This window comes from Salvelinus namaycush, chromosome 9 (assembly GCF_016432855.1).
Source record: "Salvelinus namaycush isolate Seneca chromosome 9, SaNama_1.0, whole genome shotgun sequence".
NCBI classification, from domain to species: domain Eukaryota; kingdom Metazoa; phylum Chordata; class Actinopteri; order Salmoniformes; family Salmonidae; genus Salvelinus; species Salvelinus namaycush.
Window position 1 is genome coordinate 51281782 of NC_052315.1, and position 21276 is coordinate 51303057.

Sequence of the window (21276 nt, forward strand, 5' to 3'; positions counted from 1 at the left end):
AGATTCAACTAAAGGTTTGATTTTGAGTTGATTAGTTGAGTCAAGTGTGTTAGTGTCAGGATTGGGAAACACTGTGCATTAACCTGTATTGTAGAAACATTATTATTGATAGTAAAAGCCGCCCTCTGGTGGTTCATGCAATGTAATGGTAAGTGTTTATTGGGGAGAATGCCAAACCTTTTTCTAAAGTAATATAGTTTTGTTTACATCGTTTCCTGTATACAACATGTTCATGTCACAAATGGATAGTTTATGTAATATCTTAACCTTTTACTGCAGTGGGCTTAATCAGGGTCACACAGAGTGTTTCTTGGTAGTCTTAAACAAATCTACTTTGAAACAAAAGTATACACCTCACACACATGGTTATGGGCTTAATAAAAAAGACACCTGTACCATGTCAGAGATAGAGTTGAAATGTGTTCAATTTGAGTTTGCATCCCAAAATTACACCTTATATACAGTTGAAGTCGGAAGTTTGCATACGCCTTAGCTAAATACATTTAATCCTAGTAAAAATTCCCTGTCTTAGGTCTTTTCGGATCACCACTTTATTTTAAGAATGTGAAATGTCAGAAATATAGTAGAGAGAATGATTTATTTAAGCTTTTATTTATATCATCACATTCCCAGTGGGTCAGAAGTTTACATACACTCAATTAGCCACAACTTTGGAAGTATGCTTGGGGTCATTGTCCATTTGGAAGACCCATTTGCGACCAAGCTTTAACTTCCTGACTGATGTCTTGAGATGTTGCTTCAATATATCGACATAATTTTCCTACTTCATGATGCCATCTATTTTGTGAAGTGCACCAGTCCCTCCTGCAGCAAAGCACCCCCACAACATGATGCTGCCACCCCTGTGCTTCACGGTTGGGATGGTGTTCTTCGGCTCGCAAGTCTGCCCCTTTTTCCTCCAAACATAACGATGGTCATTATGGCCGAACAGTTCTATTTGCTCCCTATTTTTGTTTCATCAGACCAGAGGACGTTTCTCCAAAAAGTACGATCTTTGTCCCCGTGTGCAGTTGCAAACCGTAGTCTGGCTTTTTTTATGGTGGTTTTGGAGCAGTGGCTTCTTCCTTGCTGTGCAGCCTTTCAGGTTATATCGATATAGGACTCGTTTTACTGTGGATATAGATACTTTTGTACCGGTTTCCTCCAGCATCTTCACAGGGTCCTTTGCTGTTGTTCTGGGATTGATTTGCACTTTTCTCACCAAAGTACGTTCATCTCTAGGAGACAGAACTTGTCTCCTTCCTGAGCAGTATGACGGCTGCATGGTCCCATGGTGTTTATACTTGCGTACTATTGTTTGTACAGATGAACGTGGTACCTTCATGCATTAGGAATTTGAACCAGACTTGTGGAGGTCTACAATTTTTTTTCTGAAGTCTTGGCTGATTTCTTTAGATTTTTCCATGATGTCAAGCAAAGAGGCACTGAGTTTGAAGATAGGCCTTGAAATACATCCACAGGTACACCTCCAATTGACTCAAATTATGTTAATTAGCCTATCAGAAGCTTCTAAAGCCATGACATAATTTTCTGGAATTTTCCAAGCTGTTTAAAGGCACAGTCAAGTTAGTGTATGTAAACTTCTGACCCACTGGAATTGTGATGCAGTGAATTATAAGTGAAATAATCTGTCTGTAAACAATTGTTGGAAAAATTACTTGTGTCATGCACAAAGTAGATGTCCTAACCGAATTGCCAAAACTATAGTTTTAACAAGAAATGTGTGAAGTGGTTGAAAAACTAGTTTTAATGACTCCAACCTAAGTGTATGTAAACTTCCGACTTCATCTGTACATCACAGAAGACTCAAATATAACAAAACTGTTTGACATGGAAACACTGGATTTGTCTTTTTTTTTAAATTATGTTAATGATGAAATTATGAAAAGTAGTAATAACATTCCACCTGAGGTCAAGAGGAGCGCTTTTGTTCACTGACTGCAGTAAAGGGCTACATCTATATTCTCAGCTACGCTGAATGAATAGGCCACCCTGAATGAATAGGCCTACCCTGAATGAATAGGCCACCCTGAATGAATAGACCTACCCTGAATGAATAGGCCTACCCTGAATGAATAGGCCTACCCTGCAATTCTTCCGATTACATATTACCAATTAACTAGTATGCTGGCAGTGCCTCAATATTTGTTACTTTCTAATCCACTTGCGTATTGGCAATACCACAATAGTCTCCTAATCACATTTACTGCAGAGTGCACCCCTTTTTAAAGAGCGAATGGAATGGTTCTTCGAAGGGCTGAGTCACAGGTCTCGCATTACTGAATAATGCTGTATTGCCAGTATACAATTTGTTGTGAGGCAAAAATACACATTTATAAATGCACTACAAGACTGTTAGCTATTAGAATAGAATATATACTTTGTCTATTTCTGTGAGAAACATCTTCTGCCCACCTATCTGTTTAAAAATGTATGTGCTCTAAAAGTAAATGTATGTGCTCTAAAAGTAAATGTATGTGCTCTAAAAGTAAATGTATGTGATTGTTTAGATCTCAAGATGACACATTGATAGTATTGGGACATTCATTTATTGGCACATTCATTAAATAGAAGCATCACTCATAAAAAGGGTTTAGGAGACTTCCGGAGACGTCATCTGGAGTAATGCACAGGCGAGGTGGCCTGGGGGCCAGCCAGGACAGGTCCACTTAGGAGTGGTGCTTGTAGTTCTCCATGTGAGCCAGGACATAACCAGAGGGCCCCAGGATGGTGATAAAAAAGGCGGTCATCGCAATGGCTTGCTCCTGGATGAAAACAACACATGACATATGTTTAGACCTGTAACAATTTCATCTTGGAAAACATAACCACATATTGTGTTCTCTGGCCATTCAGTCTGAAGAGACATTAATATCAACTATCAGGCCAAGAAGGGCATTTATTGGTTTCATTGCACATGCATGCCTTTGCACTCTTATACAAAAAAAAACAATTGGCATATTAAAACAATTGGCAGATTAATACAATTGGCGGATTAATTTAATTTAGAATTGCATTATTCTAGCAAAATACAGGATAAAGTCCAACCAAATATGTGACAGTGGTGAGCCATTTCTATTTCAGTTTCCTTCACAAAGTCATTGCTGTACTAGTTTTAAATCGAACTGGGCACAATCTTCTAAAGTCTTACAAGGTCACATTATTGGCACAATTTCAAGTGGGCTCCGTGCACGTGAGCTAGACCACCAGTCGGGGGATGTGGGTAGTATAGTTATCGATGCCAAACACATGTTTAAAACGAAGAACTTGAAATAGTCATGCATGCAACAGGCTACTAGCCTACGCGAATGGATTTACAGTGATAATGTCGTTTTGCGCACTTCCCCCATTAAACCATCTGGCGTTAATATATCCTCACAAGGCAAACCAAAGTCTGAAGTCGAATTAATTAAAAACGGATTCGTAATGAAAGGACAGACTCTAGAATGGGAACGTGCGCAACAACCTGTCGCATGTAGCCTACTTACCCCAACGGATAGGTGGTGCTTCGCAGGCTTGTGCGACAGGGTGGCTTTGGAGACGATCTGCGACCTCACTGCGACCCGTAGCAAATTGACAGAACCTCTGATCCCCGACATTATTCCTCTTTCGTGTATTTTTTCAATCCAATAGTCGTGGTGACTCTTCCCGTCTTGTGCCCAGGAGAAAGTATTCAATGTCCCAGAAGTAGCCGTTGATTTTTGTTGTGTACCTGCCAAGTGTAATATAAGGTCATAGCAAATAAAAAGAGTGTACGTAGTGAAGACCCCTCCTGCCGAAACAGCCTCCGGGTATTTAATTGGTCAGATCAACTGCGTTTAAGGCTCGGCTCCACAGACAGGCTGGCTGAGACCAAGAGTTGCTCCAGTTGATAGGCTGCCCTCATGTTACCCCTGCCAGAACTTCTACTCGAATGCTGCGGTGAGGTAAATGAACGCAAAAACAACTGTGTGTCCCCCTCACAAAATTAAACTGATTTTAATATGCGTAATCTTGAAACTTCGGGTAAAGTATGTGGAACTATTGCTATTATTGTTGCAATGAAAAAATGTGTGTGTGTCATGTGTATGACTGACGCTACTGTATAGTGTAATGTTATTGAGGCATTTTATAGGGCTGTCCCCTACTGAACTTGTCCCCAGACCATTGCACACAGAAGTCTGGTGCATGAAACTGCAGCTATATAAGCCGTACATCTACTGTATTTTCCCAACACTTTCCAAATGGTGTAGCCTGAATGTGGCACAATATGTTATTTTATCTCAACATTAATCTGCTAAAGGTCACCTGTATAAATGCATTTAAAATAAAATGAATGAATATCTATGTACGATATCCTGAAATTAAAACGGATCACCATAGGGCCATATAGTTATTCTACACAGCACTAAAAGGAGATTTGAGCTTTTTTACAACCAAATCTCTATTTTTGTGAATGTTATAGAAGGGACCAGACACTTTTTTTGCGATTTCACTTGTTTTTGATAAACTTATCCCAACCAGCGATTCATTTCCTCATCCTCGTTGTGCAGTACGGGGATCTAAAAACCCCATAAACAAAGCCTCCAAAAACACCTAAATATGACCTTTTAGAAACGGAAAAGCTCTCAGTATAGTGATGCATGTATTTAGACGTTGTACTAATGAAATTGTATCATTACATTATATTATATTCCCGTTTGTTGCGACTTGAGCGATACCTCTCCATCCGTTATAGCAGCAGGCTAGACAGAATTGAACAGCTGAATATGGGAAACAGCTTGAGTCGCTACAAAATGGAATATGACGTTGTGGATAAAGTTCGGAATGACACAATTTCAGGTGTACAACACTTAAGGACATGCATCACTATACTGAGAAAGCGTTTCCGTTTCTAAAAGGACGTATTTAGGTGTTTTAGGAGCATTTGTTCATGGGTTTTTTTCAGAGCCCCGTACTGCACCACAAGGATGAGAAAATGAATCGCTGGTTGGAATAAGTTTCTCAAAAACAAGTGAAATCGCAAAAAACACTTGTGTGAACCCTTCTATAAGATGCCATTTACTGATTCTTTGTTGTTGATTTGGTTGGGGAAAAAGCAAACTTCTCCTTTAAAGTCAGGTGATAGCCACTGTGAACCATATACTGTATATTCTGCTGTCCTTCTAAAGATTACCATTTATATCCAGCAGATGATGCTGTTGTGCTTGTTGTTACATTAAACTTTTTCAGCTCCACAAAAAAATAAGAAATCACCATGACCTTATCTAAAAATGGCTTGTTGCTCTTCAACATTTCTTAACGTCATAATATCTGGTAGTGCCCAAATATCACTGGGCTGTGTGTTGATAACCACAATAGAATGGGACCTTGGGGAGTTCAACTGCTGAGCTGACTGCCTGTATACAAACGTTAATTTGTACATAAAATGTTTGTTATTTAGCAGACACTCTTATCCAGAGCAATTTACAGTAGTGAGTACAATTAATTCCGTTGGAATTAATCCTAATGCATAATACCATGTAGTGGGAGATGCCAAATAGTAAGTGGATAACATCCTTCTTTTAAAGCTTTCTATGGAAACGTGTACCTCATACAGTGGGTGAAGTTCATTGAAAAGCATGATATTTCCACTCTTGCAAACAGAGACACAGGTCGGTGATGCTGCGGCTCTTGTATCGTGGTGCCAGAAAAAACATCAGCCGTGTGAGTTTCATTTCTTCTGATGACAAGTGTGCGCGGGAGCACAGCTTGGTCGGTGGTTGTTTTTACAATTAGTAGTACAGTGCGGTTCAGGGTCCGTTTAGCCCTGGTGTGTGCTAGACATACAGTAGCCTACATGACTTTCTGACACATCAGACAAGATCATTTTAGATTTTGAAGGTATACAAAGTCGTTGTTCACAAACAACGGAGTAAAACCACCTTTGATACAATAAATACAATACTTTTTATTTCTTTCGCTGAACTGATTACCATTGAAAGCCACTAGATGGCGAAGGGGCATCACAAAAAAAAATGTACGGGGATTTATTTCGGTGGGCTTATCCTGTGAAGACTACTAGCCTACTACCCTCCCAATGTGAAAAAGGACTGTGGGAGATATAACAAGGAGGTTGCATCTGTATATTATATGTTGTTGCTTCAGTCCTGCTATTTAAAGTGTACCTGGTAATGTCCATTTGCTTTCAACCCAACACCCATGAAACACACACACAAACAGACACACACCAGAAGGGGTTGAAAGTCAGGATCAATTGCGGAGCAGCGAACCTGGAGCAGATTAAGCGGTTAAGTGCCTTGCCCAAGTGCACAACGGCAAGGGATTCCATGTAATTAGTAGTGGCTCTTTAGAACCAATGTCAGACCATGACAAGCAATGACTGCTTCACAATTTATTTATTTTAAACCGGCACGATTAGGACATTGCCAATGGGTTACTTGGAGCTTAAAGTAATTGGCAACCTAGTCAACATGTATTATAGTGTATGTACAGTATATCAGATGTGTGCCCATGCAGTGCTTTCGGAGAGGGAGTAAATAAACAAACTCTGCAGGGATTTTTCTGCTGACCTACAATTGAGAAATGTATGAACTGAGTCAGAAGAATAAGGACCTTTGTTAACTTTCAGTAATGAGGTCATTTTTAGGCATTGCGTTACATGTCTAAAGTGTCAATTTGTAACAGTTGCATACTATCTGTGGGGGGAATTCCAGCTCTTGGCCAAACAGAGTGTGGTAGCGCTTCACATGACTGTGTGTGTGTGTGTGTGTGTGTGTGTGTGTGTGTGTGTGTGTGTGTGTGTGTGTGTGTGTGTGTGTGTGTGTGTGTGTGTGTGTGTGTGTGTGTGTGTGTGTGTTCATGAGCATGTACAGTACCAGACAAAAGTTTGGCACCAGTCAATAATTATTTTTCCTATTTTCTACACCTCCAAGCTTCACGGTGGGAACCACACACGTGGACATCATCCGTTCACCTACTCTGCGTCTCACGAAGACATTTAGACCAACGGCAGATTTCCACTGGTCTAATGTCCATTGCTTCTTGCTTGTGTTTCTTCTTCTTATTGGTGTCCTTAAGTAGTGGTTTCTTTGCAGCAATTCGACCACGAAGGCCTGATTCACACAGTCTCCTCTGAACAGTTGATGTTGAGATGTGTCTGTTACTTGAACTCTGTGAGGTGCAATCTGAGGTGCAGTTAACTGCCCATTTCTGAGGCTGATAACTCTAATGAACTTATCCTCTGCAGCAGAGGTAACTCTGGGACTACCTTTCCTGTAGCAGTCCTCATGAGAGCCAGTTTCATCATAGCGCTTGATTGTTTTTGCAACTGAACTTTCAAAGTTCTTGAAATTTACGGATTGACTGACCTCCATGTCTTAAAGTAATGATTGACTGTCGTTTCTCTTTGCTTATTTGAGCTGTTCTTGCCATAATATGGACTTGGTCTTTTACCAAATAGGGCTATCTTCTGTATGCCACCCCTACCTTGTCAGAACACAGCTGATTGGCTCAAACGCATTAAGAAGGAGGAAAATCCACAAATAAACTTTTTACAAGGTACACCTGTTAATTGAAATGCATACCCAATGAAGCTGGTTGAGAGAATTCCAGTGTGCAAAGATGTTATCAAGGGTGGCTACTTTGAAGAATTTCAAATATGAAATATATTTTGGATTTGTTTAACACTTTTTTGGTTACTACATGATTCCAATGTAGAAAATAGCAACAGAAAAACAAAAAAACTTGAATGAGTAGGTGTGTCCAAACTTTTGACTGGTACTGTATGTGTCTGTGTGCATACTTGTGTGTGCCTGAACGGTGGTGTGTGTTAGTGAGTGTATCTGCATGCATGCCTCTGTGTATGTGTGTGTGTGTGTCATGCTCTACAAGACGGTGTTAGAACTGGCAAGGTCCAAACAAAAGAAACATGGGAGGTTTCATAGGGGGAGACCGAGGTTAGTCGAGGTAATTTGTACATGTAGGGAGGGGTAAAGTGACTATTCATGGATAATAAACAGTGAGTAGTAGCAGTGTAAAACAAAGAGGGGGGTGTCAATGCAAATAGTCCGGGTGGCCATTTGATTAATTGTTCAGCAGTCATGTCTTGAAGCTGTTAAGGAACTTTTTGGACCTAAATTTGGCGCTCCGGTACCGCTAGCCATACAGTAGCAGAGAGAACAGTCTATGACTTGGGTGACTGGAATCTAGTATATTGGTCCTGGATGGCAGGAAGCAGGAAGCTTGGCCATACGCACTACCCTCTGTAGGGCCTTACGGTCAGATTCCATGCAGTTGCCATACCAGGCGGTGATGCAACCGATCAGGATGCTCTCGATGGTGCAGCTGTATAAGGTTTTGACGATCTGGGGGACCCATGCCAAATCTTTTCAGTCTCCTGATGGGGAAAAGGAATGCCCTCTTCACAACTTTCTTGGTGTGTTTGGACCATGATACTCTCGACCCGCCCCACTACAATTTGAAACTCTCGACCCGCCCCACTACAGCCCCGTCGATGTGAATGGGAGCATGTTCGGCCCTCCTTTTCCTGTAGTCCACAATCATCCCCTTTTATCTTGCCCACGATGAGGGAGAGGTTGTTGTCCTCGCACTACACTGCCAGGTCTCTCACCTGCTCCCTATAGGCTGTCTCATTGTTGTCAGTGATCAGGCCTACAACCATTGTGTCGTCAGCAAATGTATTGATGGTGTTGGAGTCGTGCTTGGTCACGCAGTCATGGGTAACAGAGTGTAAAGGAGGGGACTAAGCACACACTCTTGAGGGGCCCCTGTGTTGAGGATCAGCGTGGCAGATGTGTTGTTGCCTACCCTTACCACCTGGGGGCGGCCCGTCAGGAAGTCCAGGATCCAGTTGCAGAAGGAGGTGTTTAGTCCAAGGGTCCTTAGCTTAGTGATGAGCTTTGTGGGCACTATGGTGTTGAAAGCTGAGCTGTAGTCAACGAACAGCATTTTCACATACTGTAGGTGTTCCTTTTGTCCAGGTGGGAAAGGGCAGTGTGGAGTGCGATTGAGATTGCATCATCTGTGGATCTGTTGGGTCAGTATGAGAATTGGAGTGCGTCTACGGTTTCCGTGATGATGGTGTTAATGTGAGACATGACCAGCCTTTCAAAGCACTTCATGGCGACGTGAGTGCTATGGGGTAGTAGTCATTTAGGCAGGTTACCTTTGCTTTCTTGAGCACAGGGACTATGGTGTTCTAACATGTAGGCATTTCAGACTCAGTCAGGGAGAGGTTGAAAATGTCTATGAAGATACTTGCCAGTTGGTCCATGCATGGTCTGAATACATGTCCTGGTAATCCGTCTGGCCTTCTGCCTTGTGAATGTTGACCTGTTTAAAGGTCTTGTTCACATCAGCTATGGAGAGCGTGATCACACAGTCGTCTTGAACAGCTGGTGTGCTCATGCATGCTTCAGTGTTTCTGGCCTTGAAGAAAGCATAAAAGGCATTGAGCCTGTCTGGTAGGCTTGCGTCACTGGGCAGCTCACGGCTGGGTTTCCCTTTGTAGTCCGTAATAGTTTGCAAGCCCTGCCATAGTAGGATTCAATCTTAGTCCTGTATTGACACTTTGCCTGTTTGATGGTTCGTCTAAGGGCATAGCGGGATTTCTTATAAGGGTCCTGATTAGTGTCCCGCTCCTTGAGCCGTCTGTCTGTTACCGAGAACCACATACCAGATTTTTAAACAGGGTCATTAGCAATTGAGTTTTAAGAATATTTATTGTGGCTACCTAGCTAAAATTCTAGAAGTCAGATTATAACAAGACTTTAACCATAACGTAACAATTGGATTTGCCTGATTTTTTAAGTTTGTAGGTGCAACAGTTAAAAGTGTAATTTATCGCTCTCACATGCTCATTTATGTCCATTAATAACCAGTGATGTGCTACCTATTGTAGGATTTTCATATTTTTTCAGCCAAATCTCAGAGTTCTAAAATACCGGGCCAGCAACTCAGTCACTCAGCACCTCAAGAACACAAACAGCTTGCCGACTGCACCAGCCAGGCAGCAGTCAGTCATGATAAGAAGTGGTTGAGGACAAACCTAGGCTACTATAGATAGCTATATGTTGATACTCAATCAATAAATGCATACAGATAAATTGTCCTACATGAAAAATGGGTTGGTTGTTATTAGTGAGCTGAATGTGGTTTTGAGAGCCTATCGAGCCCACTGAGGCATGGGAGCCTATCGAGCCAGCTGAGGCATGGCAGCCTATCGAACAGGCTGAGGCATGGCAGCCTATCAAGCCAGCTGAGGCATGGCAGCCTATCGAGCCAGCTGAGGCATGGCAGCCTATCGAACAGGCTGAGGCATGGCAGCCTATCAAACAGGCTGAGGCATAGGAGCCTATCGATCCCGCTAAGGTATGGAAACTCGTCGAGCCAGCTGAGGCAGGGGAATCCGTCGAACCCACAGAGGCATGGGAATCTGACAAACTGGCTGAGGCCTCCCAGGTAGTTCCGGTTCGGACACCCGGACCCGACATCAACTCCAACACAAAAAAAGAAAAAAACACCCCCTGATGCTTCCCTTGGTGAGGCGTCATTCTGTAACGATGTGCGCTGGGAGTCAGGAAGCAAGTTCAGGGAGTGCATCATTTAATAAACCAATGAACATGAACAAAACAAGAAACACGAACAACTCACAGACAGGAAACTGAAACAGAAACAATGACGCCTGGTGAAGGAACCAAAGGGAGAGACATATATTGGGCAGTTAATCAAGGAGGTGATGGAGTTCAGGTGAGTGTCATTATGTGCTGATCCACGTAACGCTGGTGACAGGTGTGCGCCATAACGAGCAGCCTGGTGACCTAGAGGCCGGAGAGAGAGCACACGTGACATTTGCCTCTCAGAAGAAACATTTTGACCATTCTCTTTAGCTTATAGTTCTGACACACAGTGCTTATTTGCATTTAGGTGGATCTTAAAAGAGCCTTTGGATTCATGGAGTGGCAGGCAAGTGGCAGTGAGTGTGGTGGTGTGTACTACTGCGTACGTCTCGCTAGAACAGAGGAGAGACCAGCTCATAGACTCCCAAGGAAGAAAGATGGCGTTGCCCTAATCCATGAGAAGCACGCCATCCCCACAATCCGCCACTTTGCTTTACGGCAGAGTGGCGGATTGTGATCATGCATCTGTCACAGATAAATGCAAACTGGCCCATGTGGAACTAGCAAACAACTTATGCCAACACTATCCATAATTCAAATTCATGTTCTGTTCCAAATCTGTGCGTACTCACAACTATTTTCATATTTACACTGCCATTTATAAATGAGGACGTGTGCTCTTTTACTGGAGATGGACAGCTGCATACAGCATTACTTAGGACATCTGTAGCTGAAGTTTTATATTCAAGGATCTAGAGCACCTATCCAATTTCAGATTTGTAAATATGGCTATCATTTTTCTTAAGAGTTTTGCACTTGTATTTTAAAGGTGTTTCTCAGCAGTTTGTCATTTGCTGCAGTGTTTTGTGTCAGGAGTTATCAGAATTGCTCTTGACGATCCACAGCGGTATGCAGGCTTTTCTGTTCAAGCCCAGTGCTACCACACCTGATTCTACTACTCAGCTGTTCATCAAGATCTCCACTGTTCATTGAGACCATGAATAGTAGAATCCGGTGTGGTAGAACTGGGCTTGAACAAAAAAGCTGGCAGAAACCTGTATCTTGTCAAGAGCAATTGTGGCCATCCCTGAATTGTATTTACAAAGTTGGCTATATGTGATGAATGTATCAAATCAAATGTATTTATAAAGCCCTTCTTACATCAGCTGATGTCTCAAAGTGCTGTACAGAAACCCAGCCTAAAACCCCAAACAGCAAGCAATGCAGGTGTAGAAGCACGGTGGCTAGGAAAAACTCCCTAGAAAGACCAAAACCTAGGAAGAAACCTAGAAAGGAACCAGGCTATGAGGGGTGGCCAGTCCTCTTCTGGCTGTGCCGGATGGAGATTATAACAGAACTATGCCAAGATGTTCAAATGTTCATAGATGACCAGCAGGGTCAAATAATAATAATCACAGTGGTTGTCGAGGGTGCAACAGTTCAGCACCTCAGGAGTAAATGTCAGTTGGTTTTTCATAGCCGATCATTCAGAGTATCTCTACCGCTCCTGCTGTCTCTAGAGAGTTGAAAACAGCAGGTCTGGGACAGGTAGCACGTCTGGTGAACAGGTCAGGGTTCCATAGCCGCAGGCAGAACAGTTGAAACTGGAGCAGCAGCACGGCCAGGTGGACTGGGGACAGCAAGGAGTCATCAGGCCAGGTAGTCCTAAGGCATGGTCCTAGGGCTCAGGTCCTCCGAGAGAGAGAAAGAAAGAAAGAGAGAAAGAGAGAAAGAAAGAGAGATAATTAGAGAGAGCATACTTAAAATCACCTGGAAGGTTCTCCCATCTCCACAGAGGAACTCTAGAGTTCTGTCAGAGTGACCATCGGGTTCTTGGTCAACTCCCTGACCAAGGCCCTTCTCCCCCGATTGCTCAGTTTGCTCCAGGAAGAGTCTTGGTGGTTCTAAACTTCTTCCATTTAAGAACGAAAGGAAGCCACTGTGTTCTTGGGGATCTTCAATGATGCAAAAATGTTTTGGTACCCTTGCCCAGATCTTTGCCTCGACACAATCCTGTCTCGGAGCTCTACGGACAATTCCTTCGACCCTCACGGCTTGATTTTTGCTCTGACGTGCACTGTCAACTGTGGGACATTATATAGACAGGTATGTGCCTTACCAAATCATGTCCAATCAATTGAAATTACCACAGGTGGAGTCCAATGAATTTATAGAAACATCTCAAGGATGATCAATGGAAACAGGATGCACCTGAGCCTCTATTTTTAATAAATTTGCAAACATTTCTTAAAAACCTGTTTTCGCTTCACTCATTATGGGGTATTGCGTGTATATTGCTGAAAAAAAATATATCTATTTAATCTATTTTAGAATAAGGCTGTAACGTAACAAAATGTGGAAAAAGTCAAGGGGTCTGAATACTTTCCGAAGGAACCGTATGTATAAATCATTTGGCTGCATGTATTTTTAGATATAGGCCTATGGTAAATGTGTATTATTATTGCGTCACCATCTTTATTGCAAAAAAAACCAAATACAAACACAAACATAACTTTAAGGGACACATTTTTTTTACAGAGGTCATGACCTGTCCGTTGATCAGCACAGCGATTGATAGAACAGGTCCATGTTTGAAACCCAAGTGGTTCTGAGCGTATGTCAATATTACACAGGTCCGCTAACAGCTGTAGAAATCAGGAATGCAGAAAAGCTCTATCCATCTGAGCGACTTAGTCCAACAGACCATCACCTGTTATGTTGGGCACCTACTGACCAAGAAAGGATGTTATTATGTCACATTTTTGTCAATGGCATGTTTTGATAAAATAAAGGTTTAAGGAAATACAGAAAGACACCACATTACTACAAGACAAAACAGCTCAATCAAGCCTGATGGTCTTGTAAGTATAAAAGCAAAGCTAGCTTTCATTTCATTATAAAAAAGCATAAAAACGTAGTGTAATGGGATAAGGTCTTACTGTAGTGTGTGAAGAATCCAATGCTTGACCTTGTATACAAATCCCGTTATTGTGGAAGCACCTCCTCTAAGATGATGAATTAGGCTGTTTGAGAAGGTTGGAATCCTAAACAACCTGCCTACACATAGTTTGAAGTACAATACCAATATAGCTACTGTAGTAGGTCAACGCTGTGTCCTGGAAAACCTTGGGAGAGTATAGGTGGAATAGCCATTGTGGTGATCATGAATTTCCTTTCTTTTTCGGCTTCAGACCAATAGGAGGGGTTGAAACTGGTGTGACGGCTAGGAGCGGTCTCACTATCTTCCTGGCCGTTGGGAGCTGGTTGGGGGGGTTGGGAGGGTCAGCTGTATGGGGACCTGGGATTGTGGGAGAAGGAAGGGAAAGGGGTTCTTATGGTCTTGCACATCTTTTTCACACATTACCATGTCGAAATTCTGCATTACGAAATTGTACCGTTTGTAACCTTAAATATTTAACTAAACTGTTCCATTGTATATTCTACTGCTGTTTCTTATGACTGGTATCAATACAAAAAATATACACAAAAAGAAAAAGTACTGATTGACGACCATTTACAATTTTACTTTATTTGCGTAAAGTAAAAACACGAGGCAATTAAGACGTCTGGAAAAATATGACCTGGTCCATGTAGTTAAACTGGTCAAATTCAGCACTGACAGACCTGTGACCAAACCATTGTTTCACCCAAGAGTAACACACAAACACACACACAAACGCACACACGCGCACACGTGAGCGACCGTTGCATCATAATGGAAGTGGAAAAAAGCTCATTATTTTGAATGGGTTAACGTTCCCATGGAATGATTTAGCTATCTGGACACTTTAACACACAACACTGTTGTAGCCCACGTCATCGGGGCATATTAAGGCCCTAAACAGAATGATGCCTTTGTTTCTGCTGCAGTGAAACTAACAAGAGGCCTGTGGTGTGGAGTCTGTGGACTCTCCAAGCCAGTCAATCACACACCCGCAGCCCTGGGGGGATGACACAGAAACCGGGACAAACAAGCAACTGAACACGAGTCATGGCGACGAACAATAACACCTTTCTCTCTGTGACTCTGTTCCTCGCCGTGCGGTTGTTTCTGTGGTCAAATGACGGGATGGAAGACAAAAGCAGCGTTACTATGTCTGCCGTATTTGCGGTAAACGCTTGCTCTTTGCAAAAAATTGTTCTGAAGATAGTGTTAGCTGTCACACAGGGGGATTACTGTCAACAATGCAATAATCTGTGCTAAACCAGTTCTGTCATAGACTTCAACCCGTTTGCCAGACAGTGTAGTAGAACAGGGCCATGTACTGGTTATGTTGCCCTTGCTTCATACGAGCAAAGGATGGCACTGTTGTCCTCAGTAAGTATATAACAGGATTTGCTGCGTGCATTTCTTTCTCATACATAGCTTTTCAAGGGCTACTTTGGAGTGGAGTCTTAAACGAAGATATATTATGCACAGAAATAACAGAAACGACAAAAGGAAAAACCACAACTACTTACAGTATATCAGTTCCGTCTAAGACGGTAACGTAAAGAGTATTTGGAAAGGATTTACGTCCCTCTAGCGCTGATCCATAACCCTCACCCTGACAAGGTTAACTTACATCAATCACTAGTCTGAACGGGGCCTCCTTTCTCCTCTCCGCTTTGACCAAACAATGGGTTTTGTTTGTTGAGGACTATGAGGCACAGATGCTGACACTGCTCGTCCCTGTCTGTCAAGCCTAGATTAAAAACTCTGGACAAATTGCAGAAAAAAATTGAATAAACAAGTAGAAGAAGAGGAAGGAAATATATTTAGCTAGCCGAACGCGAATTCAAGTTTTACATCCTGTTCCACTGTTTTAGTTTCTTGTTCCAACTGAGAAACCAGGTCAATAAAGTTCAACGTGTCATCCAGGTCAGATAGGTGCGGTCCCCAAGGATCAATCTAGGTAAGGTTACAGATAAACATATTTGTTTGTTTAGTCGCCAGATGCATCTTTGCTGGATGTCACGTAATCTGATCGCTGAATACAGTTTAGTATACAGCAAATTGCGATGGATTAATACCACAATGCATGTACACTATAGAGGAAAGTGCAACATAATGTACTATGTCTGGGTCCAGAAATACCTCTTAATCAAAATGTAACACAGACAAATGAAATCTCTGTGTTACAACCTTTTCCTGCAGTCAAATGACCAAATCGCCCTCTAGTGGCCTCATGGGTGGGATGTTATTCATATTTTTCAGAATGAATACAAACATTTGAAACAAAGAAAATCTGGTGTTTCTATGTCAAACGGTTTTGTTATTTTTCAGTCTTCTGTGATGTATATAAAGTGTAATATTGGGATGCAAATTCAATATTTTAACTGTATATCTGACATGGTACAGGTGTCTTATTTTTGTAAGAGCTTAATCATGTGCAAGAGATGTATACTTTGGTTTCAAAGTAGATTTGTTTAAGACTACCAAGAAACATTCTGTGTGATTTAGCCCACTGCAGTAAAAGGTTCAAGGCAATACATCTACATACATACCTGCCATACCGTTCCCCAAAACAACACACCCATTTGAATCACTTCATGTACAAATCTCCCCCTCGTAAAACAACCTCCACACACTCACCAAATCCCAACATTTTTTTTTCACCTACAAACTTGACATTATTCGTTCTCTACCTCATCGAAAAAGGTACTCTGTCAAATCATACCACTTACCCATCCCACCCTCGTGTCTGTCTGTCTGTCCTGTCTGTCCCATATCAGCGCTGTTTGAGGACGCCGAACGATGACTGACACGGCTTGCATTCGAAATGGCACCCTGTTCCCTTTATAGTGTACTACATTTGACCAGAGCCTTATAAGTGCTGGTCTGAAGTAGTTCACTATATAATGTAGTGCTGCCGTTTATTCCTTAAGGACCTTGATATTATGTGACAGAACTGTCTTCCATTCTAACTCTCATTGTTAGACACCGCATATCAATCCTTGTGCTGACAGTTTTAAGTGGATATACAACCTTGGGTTTTGATCCTCCTGTGTAGTCCCCACCCTGTATCAGCTGAAGGGCCTTTGTTTTTCAAAGGAACCTTAAACTCAAGCAAGCCTCATGACAGAAACACAGACAACACCCATTGTTCCATTTCGTGTGATGCATGATAGTTATATTTTGCTATACAGTGGAGAGATTCATGGGGTTTTCACATCTTTATAACCATCTGAATTTCAATTCATTTTCGCACCCCGTATGTTACCACAATTCAACATGGCACATACACCCCAGTTGCCTGTGACAACCGAAATTGGCACTGAGCTCAGAATTGTTGACCGCGTTGACCTGACAGTCTGTCATATAGTCGCCATAAGGAGAAAATGTGACTGGATTTAATTGGTGTGTTTGACTTGCAAGACACTGGATGTAACCTACTCTAATTACTGAAGTGTGTACTAGATTTTCAAACCGCTCTGATGCTTTGTGACTACAGTTATTACTGTGTAGTTACGTACATAAAAGGGTAACTCAAGGTAAAGTGTTTCCGGCTATAATAGTCCATCTGTGGCAATATATTACTGTAGAATATATGGCTTGTAGGAAATAGCGTTTCACAATTTTGCCTAGCCACTGCAGTGTGTTTGTCCTCCGTGACTGCTACTCTGGTGTACTTGGTGTACTATGCTGTCAGCCACAGACAGGGTCTAAAAATATATCCCAGGAAGACTACTGTGTGAGCGTGAGTCACACTTTGTCCTCTGTTGGTCCATACAGTCATAAGAATTCTGCCAAATCACAGGTTTGTTTCTTTATGGGGATGTACAGTATTTCTATTTACATCCTGTGTTTCTCTCTCTGATCAAAAGGGAATTTACTGACTATAAAAGATGAAAGAAAAACTAAGATGTCAGCATACTGGAATATGCCTGATACAATAACATTACAGTAGATGCTTTTGGATACATTCTGAGTCATTGGTGTTGGTGCACTTTTGAAAAGCTGGGATACTGGATGAGTCCGAATACCCATACTTGCATACTACATACTTAAACTGTGTTCTCAAAACGGTGTACTCATCTAGTAGAACTCACTTGTCTTTTCGGACTCACGTGTTTGACAACAGCTGATAATCAGATAAATTGACGAGCTGTACCAAAATGAACGAATGACGGGAGTCAACACAATCGCGCAATAGATGACGCATTCGGGGGAACTATTTTCGAAATTTCACTTACTTTCAAACATTATTTTTTCACATACTATTTAGTACGCAAGCTGTACTTTATATACAGTACCAATAGAATACAGTATATAAAGATACTAGAAGGAATGTTTGTTTGTTGTTTGTGGGTTAAAACTTCTTATGGCTGCAATCCCGTTAACGGGATGATATGACAACAGCCAGTGAAAGTGCAGGGCGCCAAATTCAAAACAACAGAAATCTCATAATTAAAATTCCTCAGACATACATTGTGTCTTATACCATTTTAAAGGTAATCTTGTTGTTAATCCCACCAAAGTGTCCGATTTCAAATATGCTTTTCAGCGAAAGCACCACAAACGATTATGTTAGGTCACCACCAAGCCACAGTATAAGCACAGCCATTTTTCCAGCAAAAGCTAGCAGTCACAAAAGCACAAATAAAGTCACAAAAGCACAAATATAGATACAATTAAACACTAACCTTTGATGATCTTCATCAGATGACACTCATAGGACTTCATGTTACACAATACATGTATGTTTTGTTTGATAAAGTTAATATTTATATAAAAAAAATCTGAGTTTACATTGGCGTGTTACGTTCACTAGTTCCAAAAACATCCATTGATTTTGCATAGCCACATCTGTTCAACAGAAATACTCACCATAAATGTAGATGAAAATACAAGTTATACACATGGAATTATAGATATACCTCTCCTTAATGCAACCGCTGTGTCAGATTTCAAAAAAACATTACGGAAAAAGCAAACCATGCAATAATCTGAGACGGAGCTCAGAACAATAGTCAAATTAGCCGCCATGTTGGAGTCAACAGAAACCAGAAATGACATGATAAATATTCCCTTACCTTTGATGATCTTCATCAGAATGCACTCCCAGGAATCTCAGGTCCACAATAAATGCTTGATTTGTTCGATAATGTCCATTATTTATGTCCAATTAGCTACTTTGGTTAGCGTGTTTGGTAAACAATTCCAAAGTCACGAAGCGCGTTCACTAAAACGTGACGAAATGTCCAAAAGTTCCGTAACAGTCAGTAGAAACGTAACATGTCCGTAACATGTCAAACGATGTATTGAATCGATCTTTAGAATGTTGTTAACATAAATCTTGAAAAACGTTCCAACCGGAGAATTACATTGACTTCATATGAGCGATGGAACGGAGCTCACTCTCATGTGAACGTGCATGGTCAAAGAATGGTCACCTCATGGCAGTGGTGACTAATTCTTCTCTCATTCGGCCCCCCTTCACAGTAGACTCATCAGACAAAGTTCTACAGACTGTTGACATCTAGTGGAAGCCGTAGGAAGTGCAAACCCATTCATATCTTGCTGTAATTTCAATGGGATCTTGGTTGAAAATCCACCATCCTCAGAATTTCCACTTCCTGTTTGGATTTTTTCTCAGGTTTTTGCCTGCCATATGAGTTCTGTTATACTCACAGACATAATTCAAACAGTTTTAGAAACTTCAGAGTGTTTTCTATCCAATACTAATAATAATATGCATATATTAGCAACTATGACTAAGGAGCAGGCCGTTTACTCTGGGCACCTCTGTGCACCTTTCATCCAAGCTACTCAATACTGCCCCTGCAGCCATAAGAAGTTAACTTCACTTAGCTATTCATTTTATACAAAGCCTATGACAAGAACTTCAACCCATACGGTTTCCATGACAGCAAAAACAGTACACAACATACAGTTAAAAATGTCCTTATCTTTGTTTTTGTGACATAATGTCACTGACATATTGTTCTCTCCAGGGTTATTTTATTTCCCAATAAGAGCACATTATGAAGAGTTAGAAGGAGTGCCATTGAAACAAGAAGAATGAGGAAATTGAGAACTCATAGAGCTGTTGATGCTTTGCCAGATAAGCATAGCCATAGCAATATGCTCTGTTATTCCTCCACCTTGACACCTGTCTCATCTTCCACCATTGTTACACACACACTGTCATTGAATCTTTGACATGCTGTTCTTCCTGCATGAATCCACACGGACAATGACGGTTGGGATCCTTTTCCCTCAGAGGAGATAGGCCCATAGTAACCTGCCAGACGCTTCACAACTATCCAAATGATCTCTAGCTGCTAACCGGGTGTTCCTCCAAAAAGCTATTATAGCTCTTAAATGCTCTTTTTCCCTGAATGTCAAAGCAAATGCAAAGTCTCCATTCTATGAAACAGAATCACATCATAGGCAAGGCGATAATACGGGGGTGTATATTTTGGGTCTGTGTGTAATTTTGAGTTGGCACGGCATGTGGTGTATGGCACAAGGAATGTGGGACTAAATGTTTGATCTCTTGCATAATGTGGAGTTATGAGTGGAGAGGATACTTATTACTGCGCAAGGTAGAATTTTTCACTATCTGATTTACGTCAGGGTGCAAGAAGATCATGGACAGACAGGTACTGTAGGTAGTTTCACTGATGATGGAGGCATTTTATTATTACAGAGCAAGCTCTGGTGTTAGCCCAAATGACAGACCTGCTTATTTGTTTACTGGAGTTTGCCCATTTTTCGAGAGACGATTCCATAGAATGTTTGTTTAGGCTCATGATCCACAGGATGAGAGATTCACCCGGAATATTTCACCTGGACTTCGGAGCGGGAAGGAGGAACACAAATCAAAACACACACAGAGATGCACCTGGACTAGTTGGGGGGAATCCGAGGGTCACAGAGCCAAGCAGAATGTTCTCCTAGAAGCAGAGCTCTACTGTTCTCATTCTACATGCAGAGACGATGGGACATCTGAAACTTTAACTGTGTCCAAAGTACAGTATTCTGATTCTTCTTCTTCTTCTTTTGGTCCGTCTTCTTCTGCTGGTTTGTCTTCTTGTTGTTGTTATTATAGTTCTTCTTTTGGTTTGTCTTCTGCTGGTTCGTCATTTTTTTCTTGTTATTCTTGTTGTTCTTTTGGTTCGTCTTCTTCTGCTGGTTCGTCTTCTTGTTCTTCTGGCATTTCTTCTTCTTAAGTCACCTAAGATTTAGATTTAAAGTCATTTAGCTACATTTCAACATTCCATAGTATGATTTTGTAGCCTATGGTATTGCTTAAGGATAGACAGGTACATTCCAAGATGGCGTAGCAGTCGGACGTCTTGTTTGTTTGTCTTGTCCCATCCCGTGTATATATATTTTTCTTCGTATTTATTACGTATATATTTTTTTACATTTTTTTTATATCAATTTCCATCTACGGATGGAACATACTCTCCTGCAACCCGCCTCACCCAATGTGGTACGGATCTTATTACACTTATTACACTGGAACCCCCATCAGAAGCTAGCGCGCTAACTAGCTACTAGCCAGTAGTCAGTTAGCCACTGCTAGCGGTCATCACCGTTAACTCGGACATCAGCCAGCCTCAGCCTGGTCAATTCCTGCCAGTCTGCACATCGGACTGCTTTTTCTCTACCACATCTCAATCACATCTCCGGATTCCAACCGCA

General features: G+C 41.6%; 1 protein-coding gene across 1 annotated transcript; it reads right to left on the reverse strand.

Annotated features, from left to right (window-relative positions):
- Positions 1–2551: 2551 nt before the first annotated feature.
- On the reverse strand, positions 2552–3758 carry LOC120053537 (cytochrome c oxidase subunit 8B, mitochondrial-like). The gene is made up of 2 exons (XM_039000671.1): positions 3510–3758; positions 2552–2786 (listed from the first exon to the last, which is right to left on the reverse strand). The coding sequence occupies exons 1-2, from the start codon at positions 3618–3620 to the stop codon at positions 2691–2693; spliced, it is 207 nt and encodes a 68-aa protein (XP_038856599.1). The 5' UTR covers positions 3621–3758; the 3' UTR covers positions 2552–2690.
- Positions 3759–21276: the final 17518 nt, after the last annotated feature.